Source organism: Grampus griseus (genome assembly GCF_964374135.1).
Source record: "Grampus griseus genome assembly, chromosome: 1".
NCBI classification, from domain to species: Eukaryota; Metazoa; Chordata; class Mammalia; order Artiodactyla; family Delphinidae; genus Grampus; species Grampus griseus.
In genome coordinates, this window is record NC_139017.1 from 47,931,079 (window position 1) to 47,950,951 (window position 19,873).

At 54.8% G+C, this 19,873-nt stretch overlaps 1 protein-coding gene and 1 long non-coding RNA gene across 2 annotated transcripts; both read left to right on the forward strand.

The window, feature by feature from the left end:
• The first annotated feature begins 1,190 nt into the window (after positions 1-1,190).
• Positions 1,191-9,004, forward strand: LOC309824818. Its single transcript, XR_014296976.1, has 3 exons — positions 1,191-1,242; positions 5,145-5,263; positions 8,909-9,004. It is a non-coding gene; the product is annotated as an uncharacterized lncRNA (long non-coding RNA).
• Positions 9,005-9,944: 940 nt separating this feature from the next.
• BLACAT1 (BLACAT1 overlapping LEMD1 locus) lies at positions 9,945-10,046 on the forward strand (the record flags this gene model as incomplete). Its single annotated transcript, XM_082671322.1, has 1 exon — positions 9,945-10,046. One exon carries the CDS (start codon positions 9,945-9,947, stop codon positions 10,044-10,046), a length of 102 nt encoding a protein of 33 aa, XP_082527448.1.
• Between the last annotated feature and the right edge of the window lie 9,827 nt (positions 10,047-19,873).

Below are 19,873 nucleotides of genomic sequence, written 5' to 3' on the forward strand. Positions count from 1 at the left end.
CAGGACCAGGGAAGCCAGAGAGACGTCATACCAGTGACCCTGTGGGGTGGCCTATAGGCACTGCTCCTTGAGCTGCCTGAGCCCCACTCGGTCCTCACCCTCAGCAGAGCTGCGGAAGGCTCAGAGGCAGCCACGGAGGAGACAGGAATTGCGGGTGGGGGGTGGGGGCTAGTCCTAGCTTGAGAGGGTGAATCCTTGGGGCTCTCACCAAGTGGTGGCCTTTCACTAGAAACCAGATTCTCGAGACTGGAGGAAGCAGAAAAGGAGGTGAGGCCTGGTGACCTCTCTCCCTTACTCCACATTCCAAGGAGGTCTCGGACAGGCTAATACCTGAGACTTGAGAGCTGTTCTCACCCCTCACCCTCCGGTCCTTCTGGCCCCAGGAACATGGTGGAGAGAGGCTGCCCCGCTCTGGAGCTTCCCTGGGCTTGTCAGGTGGGCTGGGGCTGGCAGGCAGGCTGAGCCTTTCCTGTGCTCGGGGCCAGGAAGCCAGGATTGGATCCCAGCTGCGGCCAGGAATCCGAGGGAAGGACCAGACCGGTCTGAGGATCTTCGAAATAGAAGGCGGGGCCGAGTGCGGGAGCAGAGGATGTGGACGGACACAGAGTGGGGGGCGGGGGGAGCGTGGAGAGGAGCTAGGCCTGCAGAGATGGGGAGGGGCAGTCAGGCAGAAGAGGGGGCCTCCAGGGAGCCGCCTCAGGTCTCCTGCCAAAAATTAAACCATAAAAACGCTGGAGGGGAGCAGCAGGGGAAGGAAGGAGAGAAAAGAGATGGGGAGGGAGGGAGGAGACAAAACAGCCCCTCCACACCAATAGCCCAGCAGGGGGACGTGAGTAATACATGGCTGGTTCAGAGGGAGTGAGATCAAAAGCGAGTAGATACAAGAGGTTTGTGCTTCACCAACCAGACAGCCACAGGCTCAATGAGACCTTTGTTACCCAGGCCCAAGTCAGGGTTGAAGGAATACCTGACCTCCCCTGCCTGCCCGGCCTGCCCTCACCCACCGGCTACCGGCTGGGGGAGGGGCGGCCAGGTCTTCACTAGTGAGTCAAGTTGAGTCGGGCACAGCTCAGACCAGGCCAGTGGTGGGCGGGAAGAGGGAGGAGGCCTGCCCTCTCAGGGCTGGGCCTGGAGCTTCTGGGGGTAAGTGGAGGAGTGAGTGGCTGCCTGGAAGTCAGGAAGTGGCTCTGCGGGAATGTGAGGGAGACCGCGAGGGAGAGGGGCCCTCGCTGGGCCCACCAGGTGAGCAGGCCCTTGGACCCCCGCCCAGAGCCCAGTGTCCCTTGGGAGGGGACTGTGGTCATTCTGCTTGGAGCCCACGGTTTTTTACAAGTCCTGAGTCTGGGATTTGGGGACCCATGGGAGAGGAAGGGAAGGAAAACTAAAGGCTTCTGGGGTTGGGGGCCGATGACCCAAAGTTCAGGTGGGAAGTTTGGCCCTAAGTTTGGGCAAGACTGGGGTGTGCTGTTGCTGGGGAGTGTGCATGGCCCAGTTGAAGGAGGTTGCTCCAGCCAGGGTCCTGCAGAGATCCAGGGCCTCTGAGCCGTGGGGGGAGGGCTCAGGTGGGGACTGCAGCTGCTCCCTAGCAGAGCCGGGGCCTGATCTGGTCCTAAGGCCTCTTACCGTTCTGTTGGGGGTCCCTGAGAGAGGTCAAGGCCATGCGCAGGGATCTGAATCCCTTGGGGCTTCCCTGAACTCCTTTTCTCCGAGGCTGATGCATGCCCACAACTGACGCATCATAGGAGAGGGAGTGAAGAGACTACTTGTGCTTAGAGCACATCTTTTCCAGGGTCCTGAGACCTTGGTTCACCTCGACTCAGCTCTTCACCCTAGTCCTAGAGGTGCCTGTACCAACCACCATATCCTGCCAATGAGGGAGGCGGAGCGCCAAGAGGCCCCCTCCCCCTCCCCCACCCCTCCCCCACCCCTCCCCCACCCCTCCCCCTCCCCCACCCCCAGCATTGCCCAGGGATGGCTCCAAAGCTGGCTGCCCTCAGCTGGTGGGGATTTCAAGGTCAGGCCCTTTTCCTGCCTCTACTTAGGTCTGAAGACAGAGATCCTTCCGACCACTCCCGCCCTTGTTGTGTCACGCAAGAATGGGTGCAGTTGGTAGCCACCTGGACGAGTCTAGGAAGTGCAGGCCAGCCCCCAGCCTTGGGGGTGCTCAGGACACTCGTTCACCCCTCTAGGCCCAGGCCTTCCTCGGCCCTCTTTGCTTCCTGTGGCTGGACTAGAAAGGGTTAAGCTTTGTAAGGAGAGAGCCTAATATGGGGCTGGTCTTGGGCACTGGCAGCAGTAGCTTTGAAAAGATCCGGCCTTATTCTCTAGAGGAGGAGGTAGTCAAGGACCCTGGGCGGGGGTCTGGAGGCTAATTAAGGAAATTTGAGGAGGTCCTTTATGGCCAGGAAGCCACCCCTCCTCATACCCCGGAGTGAGGCCCATTGTGTGGGGCTTTTGTAGGGCAAGAACTGGAAACTCATTACTGCGGTGGCTTTAATGCTTCAGGGGCCCCGGCAGGTGGTGGGGGATGGTAAGAGAATGTGACCTGGGGGGCCCGGTACTTCCTGGGAGGCAGTGTGGGTGTGTGGGTGGGGCTGGTGGGAAGGTGAGTGAGGGCTCCCCAGGTACCCCCAGCTCCCTGCATCCTTTTGAGATTCCTGCCGCTGGACCCCCTCAGCTCTGCTGTGGCCTATGGCTTTTCATTCCTATGTGATTACTGTTCCAAACTCATGTAGGGCTAAAAGCCATGGGCTACAGTGAGGGGCGCACTCCTACTCCTGCAGCACCTACATCTCCCCCCAGGACCAGGCTAGGAAGCAGCCACAAAGGGGGGCACCAAAGGGGGCTCCGCTTGGGGGCTGTGCATGCAGGGGATCTGGTAACCCGGGATCGAGGCTTAGCTGTGTGACCTTGGCCAAGTCACTTCCCCTCTCTGGACTTGGCTTCTCACTCTGAGATGAAGAGGCTGGATGAGTGATTCCAGAGGGAAATTCCCTTAGGATGGAGGGAAACATTCAGGGGGTGCTGGGATTTCTGAGTTGGTTCCTTTCCCCTTGCCAAGTTACTGAGGCGTGTCTTGTATCAGAGCTTTGGGGGCTGGAGTCGGGGGCATTGGACCACACAGCACAGCACTCAGGCCTTTGCTCGGTGCCTCCCGGACAGCCTCTGCTTCTCGGCCTTGCTCACGTCTCTGTGGTCAGCTCGGAATCCTCAACCTTTTTCTGTGTGAGAGAGACCTCGGGACTTCTCAGTGGCTGAAATGAAAGCGCTCAGGCAATGGAGTGAAACTAGGAAGGCAGCTGCTCCCCATGGGCTGCAAGTTGGAGCCCAGGGTCCCCAGCCTCTGGTCTGCTGCCCAGTCCAGGCATTTGCCTCCCTCCTTCTGGCTCTGTGAATGGTACCTGCTCTCCCTATTCCTGCCTGCCTGCCACTCATCTGGCCGAGGTCCCCATGCCTATTTCTGCTCTCACGTTTAAATCTGCCTAACTCCTTCCCAGCCATCCTGGAAGACCCTAGCAGATGCAAATAAGGCAGTCTGGCTAGAGCAGCAGAGGAACAACCTTCGCCTCCCCTTTCCTTCCAGCCCCCGGTCTGCCTAAGACCACTGAAGAATCAGAGGGTACTATATTTGGTATTGAGAATCAGACTTAGAATGTCTCAGAGCTCTTAATTTCCCGTGCCAACATTTACCAGGCATGATTCAATCTGTCTCACCTGTACTAACTCATCTAATCCTGGAAACAGCCCTATGAAAAGGATACTATCATTATCCCATTTTACTTATGGGAAATCTGAGGCACAAGGGAGCTAAGAAACTGGCCCAAGTTCACAGGGTTAGAAAGAGGCAGGGCTGGAATTCGAATCCCTGCTCTTGCCACATCACGCTGGGTGTTGGGAGAGCCAACAGGCAGATGCATGGGAAAGTGCTGTTCTCACACCAGGGCCTCTTCTCACCAGGTCTCTATTGATGTATGTCCACAAATGGCTCTGTGGTCCAACTCTAATCACCCTTTGTCCATCACAGGTTTTCCTTTTCCAGCAGGAGCAGAGGGGGGAACATGAAAACAACAGGAGAAGCAAAGAGCCCGAGCCAGCTGGGTTTTCGCTGGGGCTCATCCAGGCCATTTCCCCTCTTGCCCCAGCTTAGATGGTACAAGAACAGGGATGAGAATTTGCCAGGGTTTCCCACTTTCCCTCTGGGTTCTCTTGGCCAGAGATCAGAGGTGGCTGGTACCTCCCCCCACCTCCCTCCTTGTCCCGCTGCCCACCCCTGCTCAGAATGAGCCTATCCTATTCCTACAAGGACACCCAGGCACCTGATTTGCTCCCCTAGCTCCCCATGTCCTAATTGAAAAGCCAGGTTGAAGCAGTGCCCCCTTCCTGCCTACAGCTGAGTCCCTCCCAGGAGTCCTGTTGCACAGTTTGCCAGGAAGTCCCCGGCACTGGGCTGGGCCTAGGAAGGAGGGGACAGATGACCCCTTCAAGGATTATTATGGTCCTGTGAGGCTCCAGCGAGGCAAGGCTCTCAGTAGGGGTTGCTGGGTACACGTTTGTTGAATAAATTGTGAACTGGGAGAACAGGTGGGTGGGGTAAAAGCGGTCAGCTGCCGCAAGCAGGGGCACAAGACAAAGCCCACAACTCACCTGAGACGGTCCTACCTTGCTGCGCCTGGGCCTGGGGTGCTTCTGGGGTTAAAAAGTTGCAGCTCCTTTCTCTTCTTTGACTCTTGGCCACTGCTGCTGGGACAGGCCTAGAGGAGATATGCAGTTATATATTTCACATAATTGTTGAACTGAATTGAATAGGCAAGCTGTCCTCATGCCCCCTCCCGGAGGATTCACAGATCAGAGGGCTGTGTGTATCCTGTCACCTGCCTGCGGACAGCTGAAACCTAAAATATTCTGAGCCATCTAAGTCTTTTTCACAGTCTTCAGAGATACCCAGCATAAGGCCTGCCTTGGGAGAGTGGACCCGTGTTTAACACGGCTGTGATTCGAGTGAATCTCTCTGGTTGTATTCGTCCCACGGAAATGGAGTTGGACTGCTAACACTCTGCTTTCTAAATGCAGAGACTATTGAAAAAATCTCTGTCCCATCTTTAGAGGGGCACGGCACTAACGTTTGACTTCTGGGGCCCTTATAGCACCGATGGTCTGGACCACCACGTCACCATGTCAAGCTGATGACCCCAGTCATGCTTGTGATGACCCTTGTGATGGGCCAGCCTCAGACAAGCAGGCCTGGAAGACCCTGGAAGCCAGGGTAAAGACATTTCAAGACTTTTAGTGTTTTGACCCCTTGAGCTCCCAAAGCCCCCAAGTCCCCCAGAACCACTGGTAAATGCGAGGCTGCCCTTGTACTTTTGAAAGGTGGGGGCAGTTTCCCTCTTTCTCCATAAGTGGGCAAGCGAGAAAAGCGGGGAGGATTGGCTTAGGCAAGCCATCAGATGCAGAGGGGACCTTGGCTCCAGATTCCAGGCACTCAGTAAGCCAGAGGCTGGAACTCAGTCTCAAGCAGGCCAAGAAGGAGTTAATCTCCAAGGAGAACTGGGCTTCTCCCAGACTGGAAGCCTGTGCCCAGTTTTGCTGCTGCCAACCCTGGGAAGAAGGCCTGGGATCTGTAGTTTGTGCCACCACCCACCCCTGGCCTGCCTGTTTATCAACACAGTGCTGGAGACTACAGTTCCCAGAAACCTAACGAGGCCAGGCTTTGGGGAAAAGGGGTGGGGTGTGAGGCTCCGAGGAGGCCCGAGGGAGAGGGAGAGGGGAGGAGGTGGGGAGAGAAAACCCAATTCACTCCCTTTTTAATTCTTTCTCCTGGTGTGTCTGCTCCACCGCCGGAGCTAATCCCCCAAATCCGGTCTCCTAAGCCGCAGCTGCTTCCCTTCGCAGTGATGAATGACTCGGGGAGGGAAGGTGAATTCATATTTTAATTACTGAGGCGCGGTGCTAAGGGGAGCTGGGGAGGGGGCGGGGGCTCAGCATTGTCCTAGAGGCTGAGGGCACCCCTCCTCTCTAGGTCACTTCTCTTTTGCCCTTTACCTGAGGTGGCGGTGGGGCAGAGTGAAGATGGGAGGGCCTTGCTGGAAGCTACTCTGCTTCGGCAGGTGAGGGGATCGGGGTGGGGGGCAGGGGAAGGAGTATGTCCCTTTTTTGTCTGTCAGAGAATCCCAGCCTTGTCCCAACACTTGTAAATATCTCCCTAGCCTTCCAACCCCTACTGCCGCCCACTCTGATGAAGGACGTTGCCAAAATTTGAGACACCTAGGAGTTTGTGGTCTGCAAGCCTGGAGCCCCAGCTTCTTCCTTACCTTAGTTTCTAGCCAGCCCTGACTCCCTTCTTCCTCTTGGTTCTTCCACCATTCAAGCAGTCTCTGACCCACTGCCCCATTTTTGCTGAAGGGGCTAGAATCGGAGGACCCTGGAGGGTGTCTGCAGGGTCCTCTAAGAGAGGAGAAGTGGGGGTGAGAGGCTTGGGGAGGGGGCAGCGGGGAGGCTGGGGATGATCCTCTGTGGCTTGACAGCGCTTCTGCTTGGCCTCCACAAAACTGACCGGCAGAGGGTATTTAATGACCCCGTACCCCACACCATCTCATCTGGACCTGAGCTGGGGCCAGGCCAGAGAGGAGGATGTGAAAGAAACCAGGGCCAACAGCTTGCAGTCAGATGCAACCAACCGTGGGACAGCAGCCGTTTGTTCAGTGTTCACCTCCCTTTCCTTCCTATTCTGGGTTTTGGGGGGCTGTTTTTCAAATCCTTAGCCCCTCCTGGGCATGGAAATTAAGGTTAAAGGAGAAAGCTGCAGAGTGGGAGGGGAAGTTTCCATAGCGAGCATGGACCACGGATGAGCGGGGGGCGGGGGGGCGAGTGGGGAGTGCCCCCAGTCAGTCCACTGGCTTCACTGAGACTCCCAGACTGTTCATTTCAGACATTCAGACCCCTTTCCCCTCAAGTAGAAACAGTTAGAGGAGTTTCTTCAGGATCTGACTTCTCCAGGGAGCCCCCCCAGCTAGTGTGAAGAGCATAAGGCAGGGGGCCCAGAGCAGAGAGAGGAGCAGAAACCACAGCCCAGGCAAAGGGGGTCCCCAGGTTCCTGCTGGTAAGGCAGAGGGATTCTGAGGGAGAAGGAAGGGGGCTCACAGCAGGCCTGAAAGTGGGGTGGGGCTCTCTGCCCCAGGTCTGTCCAGTGCAGGGGCTGACCCGGGGACCTGTGTGCCACCAGGGCTTGGAGTCGTGCACCTTGCAGTGAAGACCCTGTCACTCCCGTCACTCCCTGGTAGAGAGTGGGAGGATAGCCAGGCACTTCAGGTCAAAGACCTGAGCTCCCCTGGGTGTACTCTCTGCCCTTAGAAACAAGGACCCAGCGCTGCCAGTGAGCAGTTGGCTTTCAGACACACCTCTCAGATACACCTCGGGAGCCAGGTTGCAGCCCCTAGCCCAGCTTTGAGCGGCTTCACTTGACCCTCCTTTCCTCTGATGTGTAGGTCCTGGTTCCTTCTCCCAGCCCCCACTGTCGTCACAGTGAACAGAAAACTCGGCACGTTCTCATCTTTCCCGAAGGATCCCTGGGAGGCACAGTCACTGGCCTGGCAAGGGGGAGGGGAATGTAGGGGGTGTTTTTGTGTACGTTTTGCTGTTTTTAAGAAAGCAGGCATTGGATGGGAAGTAGGGTGGGGACGGAAGACGATCTCTGAACCCTGGGACCAGAGACTGTGAGGGTGGTGATGGGGGCCTGATGGTCACAGCTACCTGCTGGACTTGTTTTAGTTGTGAATTCCTTCCCCAGATCAAACGTGCTGTGCCTACTGATTCCTCCCCAAATACTTTTCCTGTACTTGTGGGAATGCTTTGTCAATAGTACCCTTGATATACCCCACCTCCTGCAGCAAAGGAAGTGTATGCATTAACAATTACTGATCACAAGGAAACCCACAGCCCTCCCTCCCTTCTTCCTAATCAGGCTAGGATTCCTAGTGCCCTTTCAGCGCCTTAGCTTTGGGGTCTAAGCGTTAAACCTTGATTAATCTCCTGGAACACTGAAATGAGGAAATGAAGGCCCAGAGAGGCACAGTCACTTGCCTAGGGTGACACAGCATGCCGGCGTCAGAGCCAAGGATAGAACCCAGGCCACCTAAGCCCCCATTAAGATCCCGGTCTTGCTCTGGGTTTGTCACGGGAGGGATCCAGAGACAGCTGCAGTGGATAGATCTAGAAATATAGTAGTTGTGTCTTGGCTCTGTCTATATATATCCCGGAGATTGCTCTCTGCTCTCTATATATACTCCAGGAGAGTGGGTGTGTGGATGGTGCTAGAAAGCGGGTATTTAAATAACCAGTCTACCTACCCATGCTGACTCAAGCTGGGCTTCCTGCCCACCCAGCTGGCCATTGGAAATGCATTGCACCTATTAATTACAGTCATTAGCTGGATTACCAGCACACTGAGAGGGGGAGGGAGGGGAGAATCCTGACAGGACCCACTCCACTGTGGGCACTGTGCTTGGTGAGGGACTACCAGCTGGGCCCTCTGCTCTGCCTGGAGAAACATGAAGGAAGTTTGTCCAAAGGAGCCAGGTTGGCCAAGCCTGTGGAACTATTCAGAGAGCCACCAGCCGGGCCCTGCCAAGTTCCTCAAAGACAATGGAAACACTTTGCAGGTGTGCCTAGCATCTGGGGCATTGGACATTCTATGCAATCTCTATTGTAGGAGGGGCTGGGCGGGATACGGCTCATGCTTCCTTATTCCAAACCCCTTCCTCTCAGCATCTGGGCTGTCCCTGGTGTTCTTCCCAGAGAGACAAGTGATCAAACCAGGCCCAGGGTGCAGGCATGACCTCAATGCAGTGTGCTTTCTTTTGTCCCGGCTGCCCTGCTGGAGCTGACTTGAATGTATTTCTGCTCCCTCCAGGGCAGGCCCAGGGGCAGAGGAAGGGCAGAGAAGTGAGCTGGAGGCATCTGCGGATGGCTGAGGCCAAGGAGACCTCAGTGAGTGTTTGGAGAAAGGGATACTTTCACAGATTGAGAGCTGGTCTTCTGAAGCCCCCTCCCATGCCGCAGATACCAGAGGGGCCCCTGCTGCCTGTGATGAGGGTCGTGTCAGCCAGAGGTGGGGGACAACATGCCCAGCTGGGGTAAATCCAGCCTCAGCCCCTACCTCAGACTGACTTTTGTGCCAGGGAAGAAAGCATACCCTTACCCTTACATTCTTACCTCCCAAGCCCTTTGCCCAGCCTAGGTGCTCAATAAAATAGCCTGTTGGCTAAAAGAACTCTGTGCTGTCTGTTCTCTACTGAGGAGGATGGGGATTTGTATTGCCCGGAGTGGTTAAAGCAAGTGCCTTATGTTCCCTATAGATTTCCCTAAGGGTTTCAGACAAATTGGGGCCGTTAGGGAAGGGAGGAATCTGAGACTCAGTTCCAGGTGTCAGGGTAGAGGCTGTGCTGGATGAGGGACTTCCTTCAAGGTCCCCAAAGTCCCACACTTGGATTATCGGACTGTGTGATCTAAAGGATCCAGTGGGAACCCCCCCCCCCACCTCTAACCTGTGCAAGGTGGCACAAGACAGTTATTTTGAGCTGGCTTGATTCCTGTTCCCAAGCATAGGTGTGTGGTGACGAGGGGAGGCAGAGGGCGGGAGGGGGACAAAGGTAGCTGCAGCCGGGGCCTTCTCTTCTCTACCCTGGACTCACCCAGGCTCCAATTTGAGGAATGACATCAACTCCACCGACCAGGAAACACTGAGGTTTCAAAGAGGCCTTTGTTTGGTGGCGCGCCCCGTCCGCCAGCGGTGTGAGAGGTCTAGCGGGGCCTGGGCAGCCTCAGGAGGGCTCCAGGATGTTAACCCCAGCTTGCTTCTCTCTCCTGCCTTTCTCCTGCCCCCTCTTCCTCCTCTGCCTTTCCCTGCAGATCTTCTCTGGTGAGCAGCCCCCAGCCTGGCCCAGGGCATGCCCCAGTTCACTTTCGCTTGCTTCTGTGGCCTCCACGGTTTCTGCAAGATGAAGAGGAAGAAGGAGGAAGTTCACAGAGAGCGGGAAACGGCGGTGTGAGCGGAGCCAGGGCCCCTTCTTCAGCCCCCAGCAGGTCCTAGGCCTGAGGCGCCTGCTTCTGTCTGAGGCTTGGAGCAGGAAGTTTCCATCTGGCCAGGGCTCTTCTCAGGCGACCCGACCACCTGACCCCGTCTAACCTGTGAGCATCAGCCTCCTGTGTGCCCTGGCCTCCTCCTGCCCCTGGGTTTCCAATCCTGAGACCTCCCTGAAGAGAGGCCCCAGTCACACCAGGGGAAGCCCAGGACCTGCCGTGTGCCTTCCAGAGACTGAGAAGCCCCAGGGAGGCCCCAGGAACGGAGCTTCTTTCTGTCCTGAGGTCCCGAGGGCTCTGGGACTCTGCTCAGGGTAACCACTCCCATGAGGGACATGCTGCCTTGGGCCAGGGGAGCTGTTGCTAAATGGGAAACTGGCTGCTCTGCCAGAGAAACTCCCAGCAGCCTTGACCGTGGGAGAGGCCTCAGGCAGGTAGATGTGTGAGACAGACCTGCTCCAAGCCCAGGATGGAGTCTCTCCTGGGATGCCAGGACCTGAGGCGGGAGCCTCCAGAGCCCAGAGCCGAGTCCACAGGAATGTGGCCAGGAGATGAGTCCTTTACCGTCTGTCCCCTCCCAGCGTCCCTTTGGGCCAGCCCTGAGGGAGGCCACCTGGCTGTGAGTAGCGTGGCTGTGCAGGGCCAGCGAGAGGCCGGGCAGACGTCTGTCCTCACCTTGCCCCAGCTCGCAGCAGGCTCTGTGTCTCCCTCTGCACTGCTCTCTCCCACACTCCAGAAAGCAGCCTTCCCTCCAGCCCGGCCTCTCTGCCCACTCATCTCCACTATGTCTCCTCGGCAGCAGCTCAGATGTGGGCGGCCTCCTTCCCAGGCCCTGACTCCCCTCCTCAGGGACTGCCTTCCGGGGCCAGACCGGGTGATCCCTTTCCTGGACTAAACTGAGCCCTCCCTTTGTTCTCCCATCTCCTGCCTCACTCACCTGCCCCTTCCTTCTCTTCTCAGAAGCCCTAGAGGGGGAAATGCTGGCATGTGGTGCCTTTAGGGGACACTCTGGGAGGAGGGGGCCCTCTAAGACCTTCCTGGACTTGTCCCCTAATCTCCTTACCTCCAGCAACCTTCAGGGTCAGAATCTGTCTCCACTCCCAGCCTATTTCCAGGAGGTAGGAAGCAAACAAAAAACCATCTCCTTCCTTCGCTTCCTTCCTTGCCTCCCATTTCGATGAAACTCGGCCTCTGTCACTGTGCCTGGACCTCTCAGGTGCTAGAGGGTCACGCAGCAACGCCAGTGGCAGAGACACTTTAGGCAGATTCTGCAGCTTTAGCAAGTCTGTCCTCTACTTCATCACAGGAACAATTCAGCCCAGGAACAAAGTCACAGCCCCTCTGGCATCCAGGGACAGAATAACCTTTCTGAAACATAACAAGTGACCTGGGTAGAGGAGGTCAGGGCCCCAGGACAGGAGGGGCTGTGTACCCCTCTCCTTGGAATGTGGACCTCTCTGGGTAGTTAGGGAGGACAGGACACCTCCTCCACTGTTTCATGCAGAAGCAAGGGCACATTCTATCCTGGCAGCCTTTGCCTGTCTCCCTCAAGCCCCACACGCAGGGGCATTTCCTGGGCTTTTGGCGGATTTGGTGGTATCCAGGTCCTCTTTGCAAAGCTAGAGCACAGCTTAAGATTTCTCTCCTCCCATCCTCCAACCCCCTCCTTTGCCCTTACTGCCCAGCCCCAACCTTCTGCAATCTGTTATTTCCTTTTATATCCAAAGAATTATAAACAGAAGTCCTTCCCTCGAGGAAGGAGCAGTAAAGGCCAGTGGGGTCACAAGGGACAGAAGAAAAACCCCCTGGTTCTTCAGCCTCTTGGACAGCAGAGGCCTCGGTGAGGCAAAGAGATGGGCAGAAACGCTTTCAAGGGTTCCTTGATGGGCGGGAGAGCCCACCTGGAGACCAGGTACGTCCCTAGCAGTTGCCTGCGAGGCTGCAGCCCCAGCGAAGTCACTCCTGTGGTGGAGGATGAAATTGTATCCCTGGAGACAGAGGTGTTGGGTGTTCTGTCCTGACCACATGGGCTCACCTGGAGGAAAGGTCAGGAGAGTGGGAAACATATGCGGGAGGGGTGGCGAACGAGAGCTTTCCCCTGTGCTCTCAGGCTTGGCAGCCATTTCAGCTGCAGGGGTTTGGCAGTGAGCCAGCTCAGAGAGCTGCTTCCCCCAGGGGAACTCCATTGGCTCCGGAGGGATACTGGATATCTTGAGCCCCTGCTATGGGAACAAGGAGAGGTCCCAAGGTCAAGGCCCAGCTGTATCTGCAGACAGCTGCCCTTGGCCTCCAAGCTGTGGCCCCTTTTTCATCCAGGGCGAAGGTTGAGGCCAACACTGCAGCTGAGTAGGAGGCGGCAGCAGCTTCTAGCCAACTCACCCTACAATCTATCGTCCCTCAGTTTCCTTCTCAGGGAAATGGGGACTTGGCCCCTCTCAGCATCTCGAAGGGGGAGCCCAGGAGAGAAGTTTAACCCAAAAAGGCAGAAGCAGCCCCCGCATCCACAGACCACGTGCCCCAAGCACCTGACTTGTAGCCCAGGCTTTTCTTCCTCCCGTTCCTTTTAGGGGCTGGGGGTGGGGTCTGGCTGCCTTGTTTCCTGCCCTGAGTCTCACGCCTTCCCAGAGGTCAGGTTGCACTGTTTTGTCCTCCCTGTTTCTAATTTCCTCCACTCCAATGTTCTCTCCCAGACCCTGCCTTGAGGTGGGGACGAAGAGCTCCAGGGGTGAGGCAGGTGGCAACATGAGTAGACGATTCCGAGGAGGGGTCGGGCCTCCCGGTCTTGCTGCGTGGCACTGAGTCCTCCTCGCAGACAGGTGAGACGGCTTCGCTTTCCCATCTATAAAAGGGAGAACGCCGCCGGCTCATTTCCTCTCTAGTTATGTGGGCTGTTGTGTGGCGGGATAAAGAGACGTGAAGGGTGCTTGAGGCTCTTACGACTTGAGTGTTGTCTGGGACCCTGGCCGGAGGGGTCCCGAGGAACTTCTTGTCTCAGGTCTTTTTTTATTAGAATGTCATTTCCTTCTCCATTCCCAGAGAAGGGCTTTCTGCATGTAGCATATGGGTCAATGGGAATATATAGGAAGATTGTTATTTTTGGAAAAAAAAAACAACAGCAATAATTTAACTAACCGAACTATGCACAAAGTAGCACAGTGGGATGAAAAGAGCATTGAGCCGGGAACCAGCTCTCCTGGGTTCTAGCCCTGCTTCGTCACTGATGGCGTAACCTTAGGCTAATTATATCCTATTTCTGGGATTCAATTTCCTCAACTATAAAGAAGGGACTGCACTAATGTCCTCTAAGTCCCCTCCAGAGTCCAGGGCTCTGTGGGTCTGGAAAGTTGAACCTCAGTGGGGCTCAAGGCTATGGAACCAGAGGGGTTGCAGGTTTCCTGTGCCCCAGCTGGTGTGCTTTGTGCATGCAGCAAATGTGCGGGGAGGGTGGATGGGAGTGATATGGTAGATCCAGGAAAGGGTGGGAGGAGTGAGAAGGAAAGCCAAGGCACCCAGAGCCTCTCCTGCTAGAATCCTACCCAGCACTCCCCGCTCAGGGAACCAGGATGCCCTGAAGTTCTGTCTCTCCTTCTTGTAGCCAGGACTCCAATTCCAGGCCCTGTTGGGGCCATGCCAAGTGCCACTTTTGTGCACGGTCTCTCTTATACACACACATACACACACACCTAGCAGATGGAACTCAAGGACCCGCTCCCTGCCCCAGTTTATGTAACCCTTTTGCACAGCTGCTGGTGAGCCCATCTCCAAGCTGACTGACCCACCCCACCTTATTACCTTGCCTTCTGCAAGGGGAAGTGCCTCAGGCTGCAATCTGCTATCTACAGACTGAATGTGCGTTTTGCCCGGTGGTCTGGGATGTGCCGGGGGTGGGATGGGCTGATGACCGTCTTTGGATAGAGAGCTGCAGCCCCCAGTCTCCCAGAGCTCCCCCATGGCTGACTCCTGACCTCGGCAACTTGCTTCCTCTCTCCCAGCCCCTGTAAAAGGTGGCGACAAGACCCATTTCCTCCCTACCTCACAGGAAGGCATACATTGCAAGGGTACATTGGATCAGATGTGCCCAGGTGTGGCTTGAACTTTTGGAGACAGACACAAGTGTCTTCCACAACCATGAAGATGCGATTGCACCAGAGAAGAAAATCTCGGGCTGCTGTGTTTGGTGGGCTCCTTGCACGCTGGCCCAGAAAGCGTGGTGTTCACCCTGAAGGTGGCTGCTGTGTCCAGCTGGTGATGGGGCTGACACCACGAGAACCAAGAACCAGAAGCTGTTCCCAAAGAGTGAATGCTCCATCCCCGGACACAAAAGCAAGAGCAAGAGATAGCTGTCCCCGCCATAACCCTGTTCCCAATACAAACTGCTCCCTAAGGCCAAGTTGTGAGCAATGCAGGGACATGGGAGTTAATCCTCTATCCCTCAGGCCATACTCCCAAGTCAGTGCGCCCTGTGCTGGGCTGTTGTGGCCAGTCCTATCTGGGATCAGAACCACAGACCATGAAGACTAAACAGTGACCTTGGCTGTTCACAGGGGAGCCCAGGATGTCAGGACCATCCACCAGGAGGGTGAAGTGTGGGGGGTACCCTGGACATCCCTGGATGAACTTGTTATACTGAGGAAGAAATTCTAAAACCCAGGAGTCCCAAGACTTGGGAGCCCAGGCTCTGGCAGAAGCCTCAGGCTTTGGAGTTTAAGGGTTTCCTAGTGGGTTACTGGTCTGTCTCCTTCCCCTTGGGCAGTCTTCCCTTCTCCCTCAGCTTATTCCTGTGTTCCATCCGAGAGGCGGGAGGAAGGCTGAAGGGGAAGATGGCAGGACCCAGAGATCCTCAGGACTCTCCCAGCCTTCGTTGCCATGGCAACACTGCTATTTTTATCCCATTGTTCATGTTGCTCAAAGGTCTGACTTTCTCTGTTCCAGAGAGGCCAGGCTGGCTTCTGCCCTCATCCTTCAATGCAGTACCTTCTCCCAGAGGCCTGAGAGGGGAAAAGAGTAACGGAGGAGACAGGAACCCACTGGGTCACCCCTCAACCAGGGGAACTGTCTGACAGCGGTTTGCCTCTGCACTTTTGAGCCTTTGGTTTTCTAGTGGCTTAGGTGCTCAGTTTTATGTTTTTAAGGAGATCAAAACTCCCCATCGTCTTCCTGATAGTCTGCTCCAGAGAAAAAAGGAAGAGCTGCTGCTTGCAATGACTTTTTCCCACAAAGCTATGACACTGGGGCTGCTGCCCTTCTTGGGAAAACCAGAGCTGGTTCTGGTTTTGTACCAACAGGACATTCTGGAAGAATGTCCTGTTGGTACAAGCCAACCCCTGGCCCCTTGAAGGGGGCTGGAGAGCTAAGTTTGGTTTATTAGTAATCAGATGTACTTAACATCACTAAGGAACCTAAACCGGTACCTCCCTTTCCTTTGCCCCTCCACCAAAGAACTGGGGCAACTGGGCTTCCTTCATGCCTTTGTCCAGTTTTTATGCCCAAAGCCAGTTAGCATATATTCTCCAGGCCGGAGAGCAGACTCATGAGTTTCTCTCCTTCCCTCCCCCCACCCCCCAACAGCCGTTTCTTTCCAGAGGCTTGAGGTCTTAAACTTTGATGATGCTCTTGAAGCAGGGTTTAATGAAAGGATTTCTTAGCCTCCCTCCCTGGCCCAGCCTCTGGTCCTCTCCCTATGCACCACCCACCTCAGTGGCAAGGTACCCCTGAGAGCCAATGGTGCTAACCTTCCCCACCTATATGCTTTGATGGTCAGTGAGATTTGAGCCCAACAGCTGGGGTGGGTGGGTTCGGAGGGAGCATTTCATGCATGTCCTTAAGACTATGAACCTGGAGACAGGTCCAGGTCTTCACCCAGTAAAGTACAATCATATTGTGTCGGGCTCCTGCATTGAGGTGAACTGACTCCTGGATGGCTAATTTTTCTAGGGGGGCTGGGACCCATTCACCAAGCCTCTAACCGGTTTCATTTTGGCCCAAGATGCATGGTTTCCGAAATCTATGCACCTGGAGTAAGCGCTTTTCTGGTTGCCTCTGAAAAGCATGCTGGCAAATGCTGCTCTGTTAATTGCTGTAATAAAGACTTTATTATATCCCTCTGCAGTAAATGAATTATGTTGTCAGAGTAGATGGGGCCTCTACCCTCGTGTTTATTTTGCACTGTGATACACGGCAGCAGCAGAAGCTAAACATTTATTTCCACCAACTCTGTTGTGGAGAAGGGAGACTGGGAGGAAGAAGAGTGTGAACATAAAGTGAGGTGATGGGGCCTAGGAGGTGGCTTCAGGAGATACGCTGAGCCCTGGGGCTGTGAGCCTCACTTGTGCTATCTAGAAACTGGGGGAAGGCTGGCCTCCTGCCTCCTAGCACCTCAGAGAAATAGTGGGATAAAGCTGGCTGGAGGAGATGAGGTGGAGAACAGGGAAGGTGGTTTAGGACTACAATATGATCACACAGATATAAAGATGCTTTTATTTTTTACAGGAGAATAAAGACCTTTAGTTGTACTTCTCAAGACTAGTGATGTAACAAATGGGAAATTTCAGACTTAAAGGAGAGACAGATGCTGTAAGACGGCATAATATTAGGAACAAGAATGATTATATCATACAGTATGTGAATTATATATCAATAAAACTATCTTTTTTAAATTTTTTTTTACATCTTTATTGGAGTATAATTGCTTTACAATGGTGTGTTAGTTTCTGCTTTATAACAAGGTGAATCAGTTATACATATACATATGTTCCCATATCTCTTCCCTCTTGCGTCTCCCTCCCTCCCACCCTCCCTATCCCACCCCTCCAGGCAGTCACAAAGCACCGGGCTGATATCCCTGTGCCACGCGGCTGCTTCCCACTAGCTATCTACCTTACGTTTGTTAGTGTGTACATGTCCATGACTCTCTCTCGCCCTGTCACAGCTCTCCCTTCCCCCTCCCCATATCCTCAAGTCCGTTCTCCAGTAGGTCTGTGTCTTTATTCCTGTCTTACCCCTAAAAACTATCTTTTAAAAGAATTATTATATCATAACTCCACTTTGACTGGAGGGCCAGCAAATCCAAATTATCACTGAAGCAAGAGGCTCTGAGGGGGCCAGAGAGCTAGAGCCATCAGGTTTAACCCCAGAGCCAGCATCCTGTAAGGCATGGAGTAGCCGGGGCAGGATGAGGCTGAAGTGTCACATGCTGCTCCGTAGTTTAGAGGGTGGATTGGCTGCTCCTTGGAGGGGCTGCCCCTTCTCCCGGAGCAGCCACCACAGTGCTAGTACATAAGCACTCAATAGTGGTCGCTGATGGTCTGGGACAAATAAGTGCCCCACACCTTTCAGTCTCCAGGAGTCAGCTGGGGTGCCTGCCCCTGGCCCTTCTGCTGTCAGTATCCCAGTCCTTACCCCTTGTATGGGGAAATGTGTGCTGTGCACGCCTGTCAATTCAATCCGTCCCATCAATATTGAGTCCTGACTGTGCAAAGCCCTCTGGGAAGAGCTGTAGGAGAAACACAGGGAAATCAGACATTGCCCTGCCCCTTGAGGAACTCACGATTTAATAAAAAGCAACATGCAAAGGCTTGAAGGATGTGACATGCAAGATGTAGAGTACAAGCAAAGTGTTTGGAGAGTGGGGAGGGATCAGGGAAGGTTTCGCAGTGAGGTGGAATTTGAGCTGAGACTTGAAGGATGGAGCAGAAGGCATGTTCAAAGCACAGATCCCAGGGCCCCTCTCTCCACTTTGCTAAGCTCTACGACATTTGCCCATAGCTGTATGCACATGCAAAGCCAGCAATCACCTTGCAAACAGGTGCTATACGTAGCCTCTCCTGTCACAGGTGGGCCCTATTGCTCCCAAATTCCTTTTCTCTCCGGGAGTCTGACATTTCAGTAGTGCTTCCTTTCTTTTACTTCAGGATTTGATTCCCTGGGGCTTGTCATCCAGGAGGATGGTGAACACTGGGCAGTTATCAGGCATTTGCCCCACAGCATCAAAGAATACATTGGATTCCCTCCCGGAGCAGGTTTCATTAGGATGGGAGAAAAGCATGGGAGTATCAGTGGGCATCTGGCCCCAGGGCGGCATGGGTTGGTGGGGGGAGAGGGCACCTGGTGGGGAAAAGGGGGCAAAGAAAGGGGTAGCTGGGAGCTCTGACAATGAACTTCCCCTACGTCACAGCTCTGCCTGGCCAGGCTATGCAGTCTATGCCTACTTAAGCTCCTTCACTCTCTAGACCTCCTCCCTCCTTTTCCCTTCCTCCTCTTCTCTTTCTCCAAGTACCTTTTCTCCTACCCTCTTTCCAAAGGATGTCCCATCATGTCCCAGCACACTGCCTGGGTCCAGACTGGGGAGAGAGGCATGGGCTGGCTGTCCTAAAGATGCTGTGTTTCTGTCCTGGATCTGCCCCAGCTAAGATGCTTGTTAGTGGCCAGAAAGACGTGTGACTTCGTCTGTCTAAACTCTGGTTTCCCTCCTTATAGAATGGGTGGATCTCTGCCTCCACCTTCCTTCCTCTCAACTGGCTATGGTGGGGAAGAGCACAGGACATGGGTTCTGATCTCAATTCTCTTCGCTAGCTATGGCAGCCTAGAGAACTCAATCTCCCCAAACCTCTGTTTTCCATATGTAAAATACAGATAATAATGCTCGCCCCATGTTTTTTGAGGATCAAATAAGACAGCATGTGCTAAAATGCTTACTTAGTGCCTGGCACAAAGCAGGAGTTCAATGAGTTAAGTGAAGGGGTTAGTTGAAAGAATTAAAAGTGGCAGGGGATTTTGCATATCTCACATATCGTACTGACTCTAGCACAGTAGTGTGGTGTGGTGAAAGTCAGCAAGTGTTCCTCTAACTTCTGATTCTCCCCGTCCCCCCAGGGCTGAGCGGTCTAGGACGAGTCACTTCCCTGGCCACGTTTTGGGGAGCATCCTGCAGGCGACGCTCTCCCATCATTTCCGCCTCAACAGAGTTGGGGCTGCCGTAGGGAGCGAGGGGTGAGGGGAAGTGTGAAGGAAAAACAGCCCCACGCATCGCTCACATATTTACATCTGAACTGTCAAAATAGTTATTTTAAGTCGAGTTCCGTCTGCTGCGGGTTTAAAATCAAGCAGGGCGGGGGCGGGGGCGCCCTGCTGGGGAGCGGGGGCGGCGGGCGCGGCGGGCCTAGTGCGCTCGCGCAGAGCGGCTCGGGGTGCTGGGGCTCCCTGACGATGCTTGTACATGAGGCGGTGCGTGCGTGGGTGCAGCCTCTTCCTTTCGCCACTTTGCACCGAGCTTTGGTAGGCGCGGAAACCCAAATCTGCCATTTCTGCCTCTCCGGAGCTGATGGGAAGGCTCCCCCAGTCTCAAGGGAAACCGCGCAACCTATCGTAGCCAGGATGGAGATCTGTCCTGTTCTTACGGTTCAGTGGGAAGGAGATTCCACGGCTTTGCTTGTCCACCCTCCCCAGTCCCTGATAACCTCAGCCTGGAAGTTCTTCTCCCTAGCCTACCATCAGCTCTCCTAGCTACACCTCGGGCCCATTCCAACTCTAAAGCAAGACCTCACGGGCTCCGGATCTAGGTATCATTTTGAGGACCAGTTCCCCCATCCACACACAGCCATCCATACCAGAGCCCTTCCCAGGAAGGAAGGGGCTGGGGCATTCATCAGGACTGGTCAACGTTTGGGTGGGCCTGAAGCTAAGGCCCCCTGGGTCTGCAAGCCGTGGAGAGAATGACTTAGCGTTAAATGTCAGGGAAGGCAAGAATTCATTTTTCTCTGCAAAGTGAAGGGCCTGTGGGTTTGACGCTTGTGACGCT